This window comes from Cygnus olor (genome assembly GCF_009769625.2).
Source record: "Cygnus olor isolate bCygOlo1 chromosome 34 unlocalized genomic scaffold, bCygOlo1.pri.v2 SUPER_34A, whole genome shotgun sequence".
In the NCBI taxonomy this organism is placed as follows: domain Eukaryota; kingdom Metazoa; phylum Chordata; class Aves; order Anseriformes; family Anatidae; genus Cygnus; species Cygnus olor.
In genome coordinates, this window is record NW_024429054.1 from 174511 (window position 1) to 191270 (window position 16760).

Here is a 16760-nt window from a genome sequence, read left to right on the forward strand (position 1 = left end):
TCTATGGATTGGGCAGCAGATTGGGAGGACCCTTGTGGGTGAGGGTCAAAATGTGAGTCAGTCAGGGCGACAGCATGGCAGGAGGTAAATGCCTGCAGTCAGGCTGAAGAAGTGGACAAAGTCTTGTGGAAGCCGTTGGACTAAGTTGAGTTCAATGACTCCATGTCACCCTGGGGGCCTTTAATCACTCGGACGGTCACAGGAAAGGGACACTGCTGGGTGCAAACATTCCCAAGGTTTCTGTGGGTTCTTGGAGACAGCTTCTGTGCACAGCCGCCAGATGGGCCAACCTAGGTGATGTTCACCAGGATCTGGGACTTGCAAACAGGAAAAAATTGTGTCTTGACACTCCTCTTGCCAAATGCATGTTGTAGTCCAGCTGCTTTTCAGCACATGGAAAGAGATGAGGTTTCGGGGCCCAGCCCTACACCCAGCGCTGCACATTCTCACCCTTGTCTTTCCCTGCAGCCCACTTGGCATGGTGCAGCTGACACGGGACCAGGTACATCTGTGTGCAGTACAGTCAGGGGCAGTAGTCCTGCCTTCAGCGTGCATCAGGTCTCCTGAAATGAGAGGCTTGGTCAAGTTCTGAGAGAGAACCCAGAGTAGATCCTAAATCGGTTCCTCCTTCATTGTGGACACAAAGGCACGAGTGCTCTCCAGATCTGGCAGCCCGGCTGCAAGGGGCAGGCTGCCCCTCCACCTCAATCTCTTCATGGGCGCCTTCTCCTATAGAGGCTCATGGCCATGGACAACGGGTAGCAGCCTTGAGGAGTGCACCACATCTGTCACAGACCATTTTCCCCACTCTCCTCTCCATCTGTAGTGCTGCCCTACTCCTCTCCCTCACGATGATGTGCCGAGGGTACGTTTGCCATTCCCTCGTGTACCATCTCTGCCTCCTGCATGGCAGACCAGGGGATGGTGCTGAGGCCATCTCAAAGTACAGAGCCCCGTGGGCTGTCCCAGAAGGAGGATCCCGGCATGTGCTGCAATTCCCTCCATATAACACATCCTACTTCTCCAACTGAGTGAACTGCAGTGAAGAGGACTTAAGGCACACTGAGGGGCTGCTGCATCCCAGACGCCTTCGCTCCCATCTTTTGAGAAAATCCCAGCCCCAGGACAAGCCTCAAACTCAACGCTCCTTGGAGGGCTCCCAAGAGCACAGGCGTGTTGGTGCAGGAACACAGTGGTGACTTCTCCAGTGCTCCACTTCCTATATCCAATGGCCTTTGTCACCATTTGCAGATGTTCCTGGTGGATTTGTCAGGAAATGCTGCTAAAGAACTGGGCAGAAGGGAGGTGACGGTTTCTCAGGACAAGAAGGGAAATCTCTCGTCTCTCTCCCGAGCTGTGCCGTCTCCATGCTGCTGACCTCATAAGCCTTCAAACGACACGTGCTGATGTCACAGGGGGAGGCACTGCATCACCAGGATATCTTCACTGGAGCAGCGGCAGTGCCGGCACTTCCCTGCAAGGCCTGGTCCCTGCTGGGCGCTGCTTGGGTGCTCCCCACCGCTGTCCTTCTGTGGCCAGGAGTGGGGGCAGCAGGCAGCAAGGTTGCACTGGGCGACCCTCGCTGACAGGAGGAGGAGCAGGGGCACCTTGCAGAGGAGCTGTGGTTGAGGAGCCAGGGCGGGCATCCCTTGTCCTGAGCTGAGGGCCAGCAGCAAGCGAGATGGAGGACTGCTGGAGGGTGACCATCACCTCTGACCTGACTTCTGCGTTCCCAGTGCTCCTGCAGCTCTCCCCCAAAGGTGAGGGTGTCAGGAGCCCCTTCCCAAGGGGCAGCCCAGGGGCTGTCAGCTGTCCAAAGCTGCAGGTCCTGGGCTGGGGGGTACTGGTGGTGCTGGACAGAGCTGGTGGCTGCTGCGAGAGCCCCGCCTGAGGGTCCCGCTGGGCTCAGGGGACAATGTGGCAGCAACCAGGACTCCCAGGTCCTGATGCTAGGGCTGCCCTGAGCCCCAGGGATGCACTAGGCATGGCTCAGCCTCGTCATGATGGGGGACAGTCCAGGGCCAGGTTTCCCTGGGAGCTGGTGCCTCTTTGGGATCTGTTTGTGGGAGGAAAGACGTCCAGTGTCGCAGAGACTGGTGTGGCCTGCAGCTCCCCCAGGCCTCTCAGGAATGTGCCAGAAATGCCTGAGTTGGGAATCAAGCCTTCCCCTTTTACTTCTCTCCTTCAGGGGAACCTCTTTTCATTCCCTGCTGTGCCACCAGGCTGGCAGAGCATGTCCTGGATGCTGAGATGCCATCCCTGAATGGCTGCAATCCTGGTGCTGAACCCTTCCTATATCTCTGCTATGGTGGTTTTACCCGGCTATGCAGGTGAACTCCACAGCAACTGCTCTTTCACTTCCACACCTACAAGGAAAAGGGGGAGAAATATGATGAAAAGAGATCAAGGGTTCATGTAGAATATGAGGTCACCCACCAAACATCCTCATGGTCACCAGTTATCATCGGGGCAAGACAGATTTAGCGTAGGCAGACTAATATATTTTATTGCCCATCACCGGTGGACTACAACTGTGAGGAACTACAGGCAAACTAAAAACACCATTCCCCCCAACCACACTCTTCTATCTCCTTCCCCTGAGTGGAGCGGGGGAATGGGGATTGCAGTCAGTCCATGGCACTTGTCTCCACCGCTCCTTGACGGTCAATCTCTGCCCCTGCAGCCCTCCCATGGGATGCCGTCCTTCCCGAATGGATCCTGCGTGGGGCCCAAAGGATTGAGATAATGACAGCTATGACTGGATCATGTTAAAATAAACCTGTTATAAGCATTATATCGCCTTCATAGTTGCTGACCACAATGTTTATTTTGTTTTTATCTCGATGTAGTAGCTCTGTTTGCCCTCAGAATTGTGTTGGATAGCACATTACATATTATGTGTGTTCCCTGTTGTGCTGTTTATGCTTTTTGGGGGCTGGTTAATGGTTACTAGTTTACTCTACTGCGTAACACTGCTTTATGTTATGATAAAAATACTGGTCATGAGACTAATCTGGTAGTTGTACTCAGCATTGCTGTCACCCCCATACTTGAGGAACCATCTCTCAGAAACTATTCATAATTAACAGTCTTTAACTTTTCTCCTAGGGGAGACAATCTATGGGAGGAATGAGGGGGGTCGCTTCTTCTCCCCACTTCTTCCCTCTCCCTTTCTCCTCCAGGCTAGTTACAATAGCTCTTCAAAACTTTGAATGTCCTTGGGATGTTCAAACCAGCCTGTACCTATTGTTCTATCTCCTGAATGTGTTTCATTTTTTGTTTAAGGTTAGGGTAAACTATTTCAGAATGCCACACAAAGATCTGCCCTGAGGCAGGATAGCTATGAGTGGCAGGGAGTGTGGGAGGATATGGGCAGGCACCTACAACAGTGAGCACCTGCAATGCCTTGGAACTTCACCCCTGAACAAGTGCAGAATCCTAAAAAAAAAAAAAATCGCTGAATGCTTGAAAAAGGAGTGTCATCACCCTGGCAATTCCAAAGAGACAGAAATCACTGCAATGTGCTGGGGCTTGGCCTTTGCTTACTGAGTTGCAATCTACACAACGCCAATCCCTGTGACTGGGCCACAGAACCAACCTGTGCCTGTATCAGTCATACGTATATGTGAGAAAAAAACAAAATCACCTTGTTTAGCAAGGAAAGAAGCTCCTACTCATACAGGGAAGGAGGAAGAAGAAGACGAGGCAGGCTACTCCCAAGTAGGACCGTCAGAGGAACAGGTGGATGAAGAGTGAGATAGCATAAAATCATCAGTAAGCACCTGATCACTGTTCCTTGGGGAGCTGTGAGATGTGCAAAAAGATTTCAGCCATCATCTAGGCCAGCACATTGTCACCTGTCTGTTCCGATACTGGGATAACAGGGCCAGTAGCCTGGAATTAGAGGGCAGGGATGCCAAGCAGCTGGGATCCCTCCCCAGGGAAGGGGGCACTGACAAAGCAATTGGAAAGGGGGCACAAATCCTCACTCTCTTGAGGCAACTCCTGTCAGGCCTAAAGGAAAGGTATCCCTTCAAGGAAGATGTTGCATGTCACCCAGGCAAATGGACCACCAGGGAGAGAGGGAGCCCGTATCTGATGGAATTGGCCATGCTGGAGGTGATTTATGGTGATTTATGCACATTAAACAGTTTTCTACCTTGCCCGGTCCCTCACAGGATCCTTCTGCTGTGGGGTTGCTCAGGGTCGAAGTGCCAGTAGCTACCCAAATGGTGCACCAGTGGCAATATGGTACTATCCAAGACTCCCTGATTACCATATATATGCTGATTCTTCAACTGGAGAGCCAAGGACTGATCAGCAAAATTTGTTCACCCTTTAATAATCCCATAGGGTCAGTGCAAACATCTAGTGGAGAGCTGCAACTAACAGTGGAGTACTGAGTCTAGAATGAAGTCACACCAAATTCAATAGGTCATCTATAGTCTTCTCTCCTTACAGTCTTAGCTCTAAGAGCATTTAAATGATCCCTTACAGTATCTGAATGCTGCTGTCCGATCCCTTCCTGGGATCATAAGGAACCAGTACCTCCTGGCCAGAACACTCTCCCTGTACCCGTGGATGCAGGCCCTAAGGTCCCATGAACTGTTAAGGGTGGACTTTGCAAAGTAACCACTGATTTTGTCCCCACCCACCACCTGTTGTACCCCTGCAGAGTCCTGCCTCAAGGCACAAAGGGCAGGGAGACCTTGCTCGTGAGAGCTGAGGCCCTGTGGAGATGTCCGTGACACAACAGCCATTACAGCCAGGGGACACGTAGAAGAGAAAGGAAAAAGAGAACATTTAAAAGAGAACAGAACAGTTAAAAGAGAACAGAACATTTAAAAGAGAACAGAATAGGTTTAGCTCTCCCTGTGACACGACTCCTTTTGCTCTGCTGACAGCCTCTACAGGCTGCCCTGCACAAAAGGAGTAGGAACAGGTTCAGTTGTCCTTCATGTGGCATCTGCTGCCATTTCAGTTAGCCAAAGGAATGCCTCCACCTGACTCGCAGAGGATCAACCACAAATTTCACCAGATGTTTGCATCTGAACAGCTCCTGCCTGTCCTCCATCTCCACTAAGGAGCTATTGTGGCTCAGTAATTCGCATTAAGCTGCCTATGTTGTGGACACCTGAACTGAGGCCAGAGGAATCCCAGCTCCTGCGGGTCTGTGGCAGACATGGGAGGGAGCTGAGACCCTCTTCCAGCCGCAGGAATAACAAGCAGCATGAGATGCCTCGACTGACTCTGCTGAATTCCTTCCTCAAGTGGGGATGAAGGAGATCAGTCCCTGACCATGACTTCATGTCCAAACCGATACCAGGACAAGAAGATGTGATTGTTACACTTAATTGGTTTTCTGCTAGGAGAAATGAGCCTGGTGTGAAGAAGTGTGTGTGCCCAGGGGAGGGAGGGAAGCCCAGGGATTCCTTCAGGCTGTTTCCCAGCAGGTTCCCCTGCAGCCCCGGGGCCATGGGCAGGGAGCCTGGTGGGGGGCAGAGCAAGGGAGGCCTTGGGCTGGTCCTCTGCTGCTGAGCTGGGCCGGGCTCCTGGGCCCAAGGGGAGCTCCTGGCAAGCGGGCAGCGCTGCAGACAGCCAGCTCTGCCCAGGAGCAGCTCCTCTGCCCAGCGCAGCAGGGCTGGGGGCACTGCCTGCACAGACAGAGTGCTTAAAGGCAGGCAGAAGTGGCAGGATGCACAGAGCTCGCTGGGGGAGAACACTTGCCAGCCCTGAGCCCGGTAAGTGTCTGGCTGGAGGGCAATGCAGCCGCAGCTCCTGGAGGAAGGAGAAGCCGGGGGTGCAGGCAGGGGTGCCCAGGGCTGTGGTGCAGAGCAGGGTCCCTGCTGTGCCCCAGGGGCTGTGTGCCGGGGCAGGGCCTCTGCCGCCTGCCAGGCTCAGCACTCAGCCTGCCCGGGGAGCTGCCCAGGGCGCTGCGGGGAGAAGCTGTGGGTGGAAGGAGCCCCCCCGGCAGGGCAGGGTCCTGCTGCTGGCGGGAGGCTGCTGCCTGGGGCAGCCTGCTCACAGCCCCACAGCACAACCCAAGGGGGTTTCCTGACCCTTGGTTGTATCCAAGGGGACTTTTCATGAGGAATTTCAAGGCAGGAATTTTCTGCTTTGTTTTCGCTTTCCAACACTTACGGGATGGAGAGAGGTTGCAGAATGAAATGGAAAAGTAACTTTGAGGTTTGAACACATCTCTGGGATTCCTGAACTGTAACTCTGATCATCAGAAGGCTTTTGAGGGGCTGATAAATTGCCTTCAGCCTCCATTTTGTTTATGGACCGGTTCAGCATCAAGTTTGCTGAACCCATCAGTGGATTCTGACAGGTTGTTTTTCACCTTCAAAGATGCACGTGCCCCTAGCCGGTGCCCTGCATACAGGCAAGTTTCTGAAGGGCAAAGCGTACTGCACAGGGATTGGGTTGGGGCTGTTAGCAGAAACAGGACTAAGATATGAGACAGGGAAACCTGGAAATAAAACCTCCAGAGATATGATCAAGGAATGATAAGCAATTAAAACCAAAAATGTTGTCAGAAGGAGAATTCATCAGAAATGACCATATTTTTTTTCGAATCAGTGCAGAGCCCTTCCTCTGAGCAAGCCCCCTTGTCTCCTCTCCCACCCAGAAAAGCCCCTGCCCTCGTGGCCGTGGCTCCAAGGCATGAAGCACGTCCTCTGCAGCCACACCTCCAGCAGAGCAGAGGCGCATCTCTCCAGCCATGTGCCTATTTTCCTTTGTGGTGCAGGGTGGCTGACAGCAACTGCCTAGGATGGTGGGCAATGAATTCTGTGAGGCTGGGGAATGAGTTGACTTTCCCTTAATGAGACACCGTCATTAGGACACTTGGCTATCTCCTTGGGGTGTCCTTTCAAGTGGTGAGCTGCCCTGCAGGATGCAAATATTTTCCATAGCATCTTCATGTTATTTGAAAGCCCAGGAAAGGAGCAGAGAGATGCTGCGTGCAAGGACATGCCATTGGGTTGGTGAACTGAGTGATAGGTGTCCTTGGCTAGAGGTGTGATGCTGAGACCTTGCTCAGGTACCTAGAGAAAGGCTGGACACTCAGTGACTGGCAGTGGATTCCTCTGCTCTCAGCAGTGTCTGGCAACTTTTCAGGTAACAGAAATGTGATTGCTGTCCAAAAGCTTCAGGCTCAGGGCAGTTGGGAACAAGCCCAGCCAGCTCCTCTCACCCTGCTCTCAGCCACAGGGAATCCCTTTGCCTCTCAGGTCTCACAACCATTCCCTGTGAGTGCAGCAGAAATGCTCAGGATTTCTGACTTCAGAGAACACTGCTTCGACATGAAGAGGGGGAAAAGGGTATGTAGAAAAAAAGTCTCTAAAACTCCTTTCTGCCAACTTCATTCTGTAGCACTGGGAATGCAGATGCTGACATGGCCTTCTGTGTAAGAAAGGATTTCATCTGACAAAATCTGAAAATAAAACTTTGCCCAGCTGCCATGTTCCTGTGTACTCACTGCTCTGAGTCAGGACTGATTTCCTCGAGAGTCCAGGAGCAGAGGTCCCCGCTCCTTATGGCACACTGAACTTTAGAAATGAAGCTTATGTCATGAAGTTGAATGAAATTTTTCAACAAAGAAAGAAGAAGCATTTGAGTCTAGCAGGGGGAGGGTCTACAAGGAATGGCATAGGTTTAACTCAGAGAAGACTCCCCTGACTTGTCATGCTCTTTTCCTACCTGTCCAGATCTCCATACCCAGAGGCAGCACCAGATGTCCAACAGCAGCTCCATCACCGAGTTCCTCCTCCTGCCATTCGCATACACGCGGGAGCTGCAGCTCCTGCACTTCGCGCTCTTCCTGGGCATCTACCTGGCTGCCCTCCTGGGCAACGGCCTCATCCTCACAGCCGTAGCCTGCGACCGCCGCCTCCACACCCCCATGTACTTCTTCCTCCTCAACCTCGCCCTCCTCGACCTGGGCTGCATCTCCACCACTCTCCCCAAAGCCATGGCCAATTCCCTCTGGGACACCAGGGCCATTTCCTATGCAGGATGTGCTGCACAGGTCTTTTTGTTCCTCTTCTTCATATCAGCAGAATTTTATGTTCTCACCATCATGTCCTATGACCGCTACATTGCCATCTGCAAGCCCCTGCACTACGGGAGCCTCCTGGGCAGCAGAGCTTGTGCCAGCATGACAGCAGCTGCCTGGGGCAGTGGGGTTCTCTATGCTCTGCTGCACACTGCCAATACATTTTCCCTGCCCCTCTGCCAAGGCAATGCGGTTGACCAGTTCTTCTGTGAAATTCCTCAGATCCTCAAGCTCTCCTGCACTGACTCCTATCTCAGGGAAGCTGGATTTCTCATGTTCAGTGCTTTTTTGGGGTCTGGATGTTTTTTTTTCATTGTGGTGTCCTATGTGCAGATCTTCAGGGCTGTGCTGAGGATGCCCTCTGAGCAGGGCCGGCACAAAGCCTTCTCCATGTGCCTCCCTCACCTGACTGTGGTCACCCTGTTTATCAGCATGGCCATATTTGCCTACCTGAAGCCCCCCTCCATCTCCTCCCCATCCCTAGACATGGCAGTTGCAATTCTGTATTCAGCAGTTCCCCCAGCAGTGAACCCCCTCATCTACAGTGTGAGGATTGAAGCACTAAAGGATGCTATTTTGAAAGTGTTTTTAATTATATTTTTTAGGAATCATAAAGTTCCCGTATCTCTCCACAGGTGACTCCCAATATATCCCATTCCAGCCTTGTGCTTTGTTCTTTTCCTTTATTATATTTTTTCTTGTTTCCATATTTCATTATTTTCATATTTCATTATTTTTAACTGTTTGTTCTTCTGCTGTTCCCCCCCCAAATATATATATATATATATATATATATTCACTCTTCCCACTGTTATTGATGAATGAACCTGCATTGTCTCAGCAGAAGCTTGTATAAAAGTCGGTCTCAAAGTGTGTAGCAGTGCAGACTGTCTCATAGCAACATAATTGCTTTCTTTATATAACAAATGGGATTTTTTCACTTCCTGAAGGCTGGGCTTTTCTTTTAAAGCTCAGCAGAGCTGGCATCAACCAAAAGGAAAGTATAAAATCCCAGGTGGGAACTGCTCCTGGAAATGTCTGGCTCCTTCCTCATGCTACGATCTGTGTCTGCACTGGAGGAACAACCAGCCCTGTCACCCATGTCCAGACCCCACAGACTCTAGAGTGGGGCTGTCTGTGAGCCCCTGTGTGAGACGTAGCAAGGGCTGGTGGGGCCTGGCACTGGGAAAAGTAGCCAGACCAGGAGGGCTGTGAGGGGACAAGGCACCAAGCTCTGTTGTGGGGACCATGCCAGGGGGATGTTTCCCTGGCCCTGATGCCCTCTGCCCCAAGCAGTGCCTACACAGAGGGGACATGGGGCTATGCGTGGGTCAGTGATGCTGGGCCAGCCCAGAGACAGGCCTGTGGACAGGAGCCACAGCACTGCAGCAAGTTCTCACACGGCCACCACCCCCAAACTACTGCCAGGCCCCAGGTCCCAGCCAGGCCGGCCTCTCCCCTCAGTCACAGCCGTGGCTGCAGGGACCAAGAGACACCTGGGGCAGGATGTGTGGGTGGGCAGCACCAGCCCCAGCGCTCCTGGCAGCCCCTCTGCAGCCAGAGCAGCTCCCAAAGGTCAGGACGGGCCTCAGTGCTGCTCACAGGGGCAGGGGCTCTGGGGGCTGCAGGCACTGGCAGCACCTGCTGGGAGACCCCAAAGCCAGGGCTGAGCATCAATGCTCACAGCGCCTCCTGTCCTGTGTCCTGACCTCTCTCAGGAGCACCGCTGGGTGTGTTATTCCCTGCCTGGGTGTGGAAAGGAGTTGCTGCAGGGCTTCACTGGTGATCTCTGTAGCCCCTGGCTCTGGCCCCCACATCAGCTCACAATTACTGCCACTGTCCCTCTGCACTGACTGTTGGGTTTCTCATGTGCCCTCCTCTGATCTCATGCAGTGCGTCTCTTCCTGGAGCAGGCCCTCACAGCCTGCCTGCAGAGTCCCAGGGGATCCTGGTGAGGCTGTGCTTCAAGAGCAGGCTGGGATTGCCCTTGGTCTGAGTAGGTGTGGTAATCTGGCAGGGGCACAAGTTGGGGCAGAGAAGGTAGAAAAAGCAGAGAGATATCAAATGAAAGGGGGAAAAAAAATCACCTCTGAGCATGAGAGGTGAACCAAGCACTGACCAACGTGATCTAGCTGCCAAGTTATCCCAGCTGAGCGCAGGCCAAGGTACAGGCCTCCAAACGTTCTTCCAATTCATAATCCTCAAGTCAGTGGAGTCTGGACCTGGGAATACCGCTGTGGGTTGAGACACTGCCTGCTTTTGTAATCTCTGCTCATCAGGGTTACCTAGTGAGTGAGGTCATCCTAAAAGCAAACTCTGTTCCATGGGCACCAGGACTCAGACTGGTTTGAGGTACCACAGAAAAGTTTCCAGAAACACTGCCAGGTATCACAGAACGACAGAATGTTTGAGGTTGGAAGGGAGCTCTGGAGATTGCCTAGGCCAACCCTTTTGCTCAAACAGGATCAGCCTGAGCAGGTTGCCCAGGTCCATGTCCAAATGGGTTCTGAATACCTCTAGGGATGGAGGCTCCACAGCTTCCCTGAGCAACCACAAGCCTCCACGATCTGAGGACATCTTTTAGTGGAAGGCAGTCAGGTTTGTTAAACACATTTTCCGCTTTATAAATTCCCACTTACTCCTCCCAGTCATGTTCTTAACCACCACTTCTTTGGAATCCAGTTTGCCCAAGGGTTCCCTAACAAGGTCCTCCACCTCACAAAGTACGACTTCCTTGCTTCAGGCTTTTTTTGTTCTGATCTCAAGGACTTGCCGTTCCAGAAGCCAAGGCTGGAAAGAATGCGGCAAAGAGGACAGTGAGCAGTGCCTCAGCCCCCTCTATGTCCTCTGCCACCTGGGCCTTCTCTGTATTTAGCAGTGAGTCTGCATTTTATCCAGCCTTCCATTCAATGCTGATGTCCTTGTAGAAGTCCTTCTTGTTGTTCTTCATGTCCTTTGCCAGATTCAACTCCAGGAGGGCTTTGGCTGTCCCAACAATATTTCTGCATGCTCATCAATTTAGCATTGATGCCCTCCAGAAACCCATTAGATGGCTTGTGCTCTGTTGTACTGGTATGCTAGCAGAAATATGGGTGTTTCAAATTCCCCCGTGAGGACCATTTCCTGCAAACTTGAGGCATTTTCCAGTTGTCTGAGGAAGGCCATACCTGCTGCTTCTTCCTTACAGGAGGTCTCTAGGTGACACCAACTACAAGGTCACCCATGTTCGTGTGCCTGCTAATCCAGACCCATGAGTTCTCATTACCAAAACCAGGGCAAAGCTCCTTACGTTGCCGCTGCTCTCCCCCTGAAAGGTCTGCTCTCCCTCTATGCCTTACAATCCTCTCCACCCCTGGCTGCACCCCTGTTGTAGGCTGTCACACCATCTCTGCTATCCAAAATGAGACGTCTGTAACCACACACAGACCTCTGGTTCTTCCTCTTGTTGTACGCACTATACACATCAGTGCCCTGGCACTTCAGGGAGATGCCCAGGAATTCCAATTTCCCAAAAGGGATATCACTGGCTATCAAGCCGGTAAGTCTCAAGAAACTCTTGGTGAATCCATGCTGACTCCTGTTCACTTTATTATCCTCCATGTGTTTGGAAATGTTTTCCATGTTTAGCTACCCCATCAGATTCCCAGCAACTGAGGAAAGGCTGTCTGGCCTATAGTTTCCTGGGTCTTCCGTCTTGCATTCCTTTAAGACAGGGGTCACATTTGCTTTCCTCAGCCGTGCCCTGGGCCTTAAAAAGGAGTCTCAGGGGAGACCTTACCGTGCTCTACAATCACCTTAAAAAGACTATAGTGAAGTGGGGATCAGTCTCTTCTCAAAGTACCAAGTGATAAGACAAGAGGAAATAACCTTAAGTTGTGCCAGGAGAGGTTTAGGTTTGATATTCAGAATAATTTCTTCTCTGAAAGAGTTATGAAGTATTGGAACAGGCTGCCAAGGGAAGTAGTTGAGTCATCATCCTTGGAAGTCTTTAAAAAACATGACGATGTAGGGCTTCATGACATGTTTTAATGGTGGACATGGCAGTGCTAGGTCAAAGGTTGGACTGGATAATCTTAGAGGTCGTTTCCAACCTAAATGATTCTGTGATTTGCTGATAATTCTGTGCTCTGGTCTTCTGGGTGTTGGAGTTTGCCACTTGTGCCATAAAGATTTGGCTGGCTCATAAACAGGAAGGATCTGTGAGGGAATTCCTAGCACAGGTGTGGCCGCTGCTTGACAGCAAAGAGATAAAAGCAGGATGTATCCAACCTCTCTAACCTTCATTGCTCTCTGCTCTGCTTAGACCTGAGATGTAAAGGTGAAATGTGCCAATATGCGCATGTCCTGGGAACATAATCTCCCTTTCAAGTGTTGGGAAGAAATATATTTTTGGAGAGAGTTGCTTTTTTTTTTTCTTTACATAACGGGGGAGAAAGTGTCATAACTCACTGCTCCGTGTACATCACCTCTTAAAAAAATGGTGATAACTTGTAGACAAGCATAAAAAATTCTGAAATTGAAGTCTTCTTACAAATTTATTACATTAAGGAATTTTCCACATACATTTCAGTTTGGCCTACAATGTCCTTCAGGGCTTGATTCAGTTGCCCACAGAGATGTTGCTGCTGCCTCAAGGATACCCTGGAATAGCTGAAGCACCCATTTGGGACTATGAGATATGACACAGGACCTTCTGTCTTTAAAAAAGCATGTTCAGAGTCCCTTAGAAGACATTCAGAATTAATATCAGTTGGAGGTCGCTGATATCATTTTATCTGTAGGCAGACAACTAAAAAAAAAAAGCAGAAAGAAGAGATTCTTTCCTAGAAGGTTGTTTATTATTATTATTATTATTATTATTATTATTATTATTATTATTATTATTATTGAATTCTTTCCCTTTAAGAAGACTCCTGGCATCTCCCTAATGAACCCCATAAGAATTGAAGACTTCAGGAGAATTATGCCCAGAGCCTTGGCTTCTGAGGGAGTTTTGCATGTTGATTCACTTTCTGCTGCCAAGTTCCTGAACTGCAGATCCAGAAAGGTTGAGCAAGCCTCTGAAGAAGTAAAAGACAAGCAAGCCTCCAAATATTTGAGGGTGTTGGCCAGCCCCACTGAGGGCTATCCCTGAAGAGACCACGAGGGGAACAAGCGGACAAGGTGCCTGTCCCTGGGAGATGCTGAAGGAGGAAATCAGAGGCACTGATTACAGGTGGAAAATCAAGTGGGGATGTGGCTCTAAAAGCCCTTGATGTGTTTCACCAAGGGGGATGGCCAAGGCCTGAGCGCATCCCCTGGAAAGGGGGATCCTGCACTTCCTGGGCTGCTCGGGGCTCTGGCAGGGGCAGTATGATGTGGGGGTGTGCAATTCCGAGTGCAGGACATTGGTAGGACACTTGCCAGGCTCTGTGGGGTTGAGGAGGTAACAAGGCCCTGGGGCTGTAAGGGACCAGTGTCCTCTGCTGGGCCTCAGTGAAAGAGGCTGCAGCTGTAGCCCTAAAGACACCGGTTCCACTGGGGGGCTCCAGCCCCAAAATGGCCCTCTGCTATGCCCCTCCACATCCTGTCCTACATTTTCCTGTATCTGTGCTTGCATCCCTGCAGACTTTTACCACACACTCACATTCCCACCTCACTCTGACCCCATGATTGCCAAAGCTCTCCTAATTTCTCTCCATCCTTACTAGCTTTGGCTTCAAACACAAACCTGTGTTTTCCTGAGGATTTACCAATACCTGTGGTTTCCCCCCAACACATCAGGCTTCTTCCAAAGCCTCACCCTATTGGAACTCTATCAGCCAGTATGTCCCAGCCCCACATTTGCTTGAATTGTCATTGGATTGAATCTCTACATTGCCGCCCTGAACTCGACATAATCCTTCTGGAATGGAGAAGGCCATACTAGAGCAGGTACACTTCTGAAGAGAGTGTGGCACATGGATAAGTCCACACCTCTGAAGGCACACCTGCAACCATCCATGGCTGTCAGTAAGTCCACGACACAGTAGGTAGAGCTTTGAAGGGACTGTGGCTCATGGATAAGGATGTGTTGGAACAGGTACACACCTAAGGGACTGTGGCCAGTGGATGAGCCCAGGCTGGGGCAGGGGTGAGGGGAGGAGTTCATTGCAGGGTCAGATTCTACGGCCTGGTCTGTGCTGTGGTTTAACCCAGCAGGCAGATAAGCACCCCACAGCTATTGGCTCAAATCCCCTGCCACAGCGCAATGGGGCAGAGGACTGAAAATGGTAAAAGTGCAGGTACTTCTTGGTGTAACAAACAAGTGTTTTGTAACAAAGGGGAAAAAAAAAAAAAAGTGATGCAGAATGCTATTGATGACCTCCTGCTGACCAATGCCCAGACACCCCTGGCCAATTCCCCCACTATTCTTGCTTAGCATCACATCATGTGGTATGGGATATCCCTTTGGCCAGTGTGGACCAAACTGCCTTCTCCTGTCCTGTGAGGCCACAACAACAGATAGACACCAATTCATGAACTAAATGGATTCACTGAACATTTGATTAATATGGACATTTCTGGGAGGTGGCCCATAGACTAAGGGAATGATATCCGTGTTCTAATTGCAGGGGGCTGATTAATGAAGACATATTGGAAAGTCCGGAACCTGTCATGGTATAAACGGTACAGAATAAGGGGTGAGTATTATCCTGGTTACTTCTTGGGTGACTTTTTTTGGCTCTCAACGCAGCTCAGAGAGGTGGTTTACTCCCCCACAGAGGGACACTTAATGGATAAGTCAGAAGTCCATATGTATGCCCTGTACAGATGAGGCTTCAGTGTGCACATTGTGTGCCTGTGCATGTGAGGCAAACCTGAGTGAGCACAAATGCCCTCTCCCTGTTTCCATTCCTCATGCCATGGGGCATCTCAGAGAAGTGCAGAGCAGGGCGATGCACTGCAGGGCTCAGGTGCCTCCCAGAATCTGGAAGAGGCAGCAGGAGCCAGAGGGACACCACAAGCACTGCAATGCCCTACCTTTGGGTGTACAAGGGTAGGACTTGTGTGTTCTTGCCTGTCTCCTGCACCACCCTCCCCTGCCTTCCTGGACTGTGTCAGCAAATGTGCCGGGGGACCAGAGAGCTTTCTGGAGACTTGGAATGACATCAAACCTGTCTTCCAGAAGAGGAAAAAAGAGGGTAGGAAAAATTAAGGCCGGTCAGCCTCACCTCCATCCCTGGGAAGGTGATGGGGCAAGTTTTTCCACGCCACCTCCGGGCATTTGAAGGACAAAAATGGGATTGCTGAAACCCTAGGGGAGGGGAAAGAAAGTGACACTGTCTACCTGCAGTTTAGCAAGACTGTTGACATTGTCTCCTGGAGACTACTTACAGCCTGATTGGTGCTATGTGGACTTAACAAATGGATGAGGCTGTGGGTGGGAATTTGGCTGGACAATCAGGCGCAGTTGTCATCTGTGATGGAAAGTTCTCCTGTCAGGCAGTTCCTAGCACCATCCCTCAGTGATGAGCGCTTGAGCCGGCACTGTTGAATGTCATTATTAACTCTCTGAATTACAGGATGGAGCACACTTTCAGATCCTTTCTGGATGGTGCCAAGCTCAGAGGAGCCCTTGACCAACCGCATCTAGTTTAGTGTGCCTTGAGCAGGACAGGTGAAGAGGATGCCATTCAGGGGTCTCTTCCAACCTGAGTTATTTTGTGATTCCATGACTCTTTCCCTGAGAGTGTTCTCTGAAGTCCCGAAAGGTAGAGGAAGAAGAAAAGAGAGAGAGGCAGAGGTAGAGAGACATCACGTGTTACTATGAACACAGTAAATCCTGTGAAGAATGTTTCCATATTTAAAGAAGTGTTAGAAAATTTGATTGATAAATTTCATTTAAAAAGCTTACTTTTTGTGTCCTCAGGTCCTGGCCCACAAGGCGAGTGCTGGCTGAATGTGTTCTTATGTGGTCTGTTGTGCCTCAGAAACTTGAGTCCAGTAGGAAGCATCTGGTCACCTCAGTCTCTGGAGCTGACAGGCCAGCAGCAGTAACATGGCTGGGGACAGGGCCTATGAGGTGACTGCTTCGTGAAGCAGCTGATGTGTCAGCTTTGCCTCCTGGCTGAGACCTGTGCTTTCTAGCTTACACCTGCCAGCATCCCTGATAAGGCAGCAGAAGGCGCCTGCTTGGCACATTGATTGTGAGATGCCCTCTGTCTGAGGGCCTGATAGGCCCCATGCAGGGAGAGGCCTTGGGTGTGGGTTTTCAAGTCCCTTCTGCCTGAGAACATGGTGGGCCAGCAACAGGCACACAACTTGGTCGCGTCTACCCTAGAAACTGGCAGGCCAGCAGCAGGTATATGGCTTGGAAGATCATGGTGAGGTTTATTCTGTCTGGTCAGGCCATAGGGCTCCAGAAGGCTAATGGCTTGGGACATCTGCCAGAAAAGTGGTTTGTGGATGATGGAGCTTTCTCTGGTGGTGGGAAACAGCAGAAGAGATTCAAAACTGCCACAAAGTGCTGCTTGGAAGTTTAAGACTGGGCATGAGGAGGAGGAAATATCACTGAAAGGGTAGTGCTGTGGTGCCAGAGGTCACCCAGAAGGAGTCTGTGGTCAGCCCATGCCATTGTGTTTCAAGCAACTGCCATGGAGGGTGGGGAGACATCAGTGAAAGTAAGGAAATGCCTGGATGAGAGCAAGGGGGAGAAGCAAGGTGGGTGCCTACAGCCTGC

General features: G+C 50.9%; 1 protein-coding gene and 1 long non-coding RNA gene across 2 annotated transcripts; both read left to right on the forward strand.

Moving 5' to 3' along the window:
- Positions 1–1677: 1677 nt before the first annotated feature.
- On the forward strand, positions 1678–15811 carry LOC121062868. Its single transcript, XR_005815712.1, has 3 exons — positions 1678–1760; positions 14653–14721; positions 15604–15811. It is a non-coding gene; the product is annotated as an uncharacterized LOC121062868 (long non-coding RNA).
- LOC121062861 (olfactory receptor 14C36-like) lies at positions 6245–8769 on the forward strand. Its single transcript, XM_040543149.1, has one exon. It carries the CDS (start codon positions 7739–7741, stop codon positions 8696–8698), a length of 960 nt encoding a protein of 319 aa, XP_040399083.1. The 5' UTR covers positions 6245–7738; the 3' UTR covers positions 8699–8769.
- Positions 15812–16760: the final 949 nt, after the last annotated feature.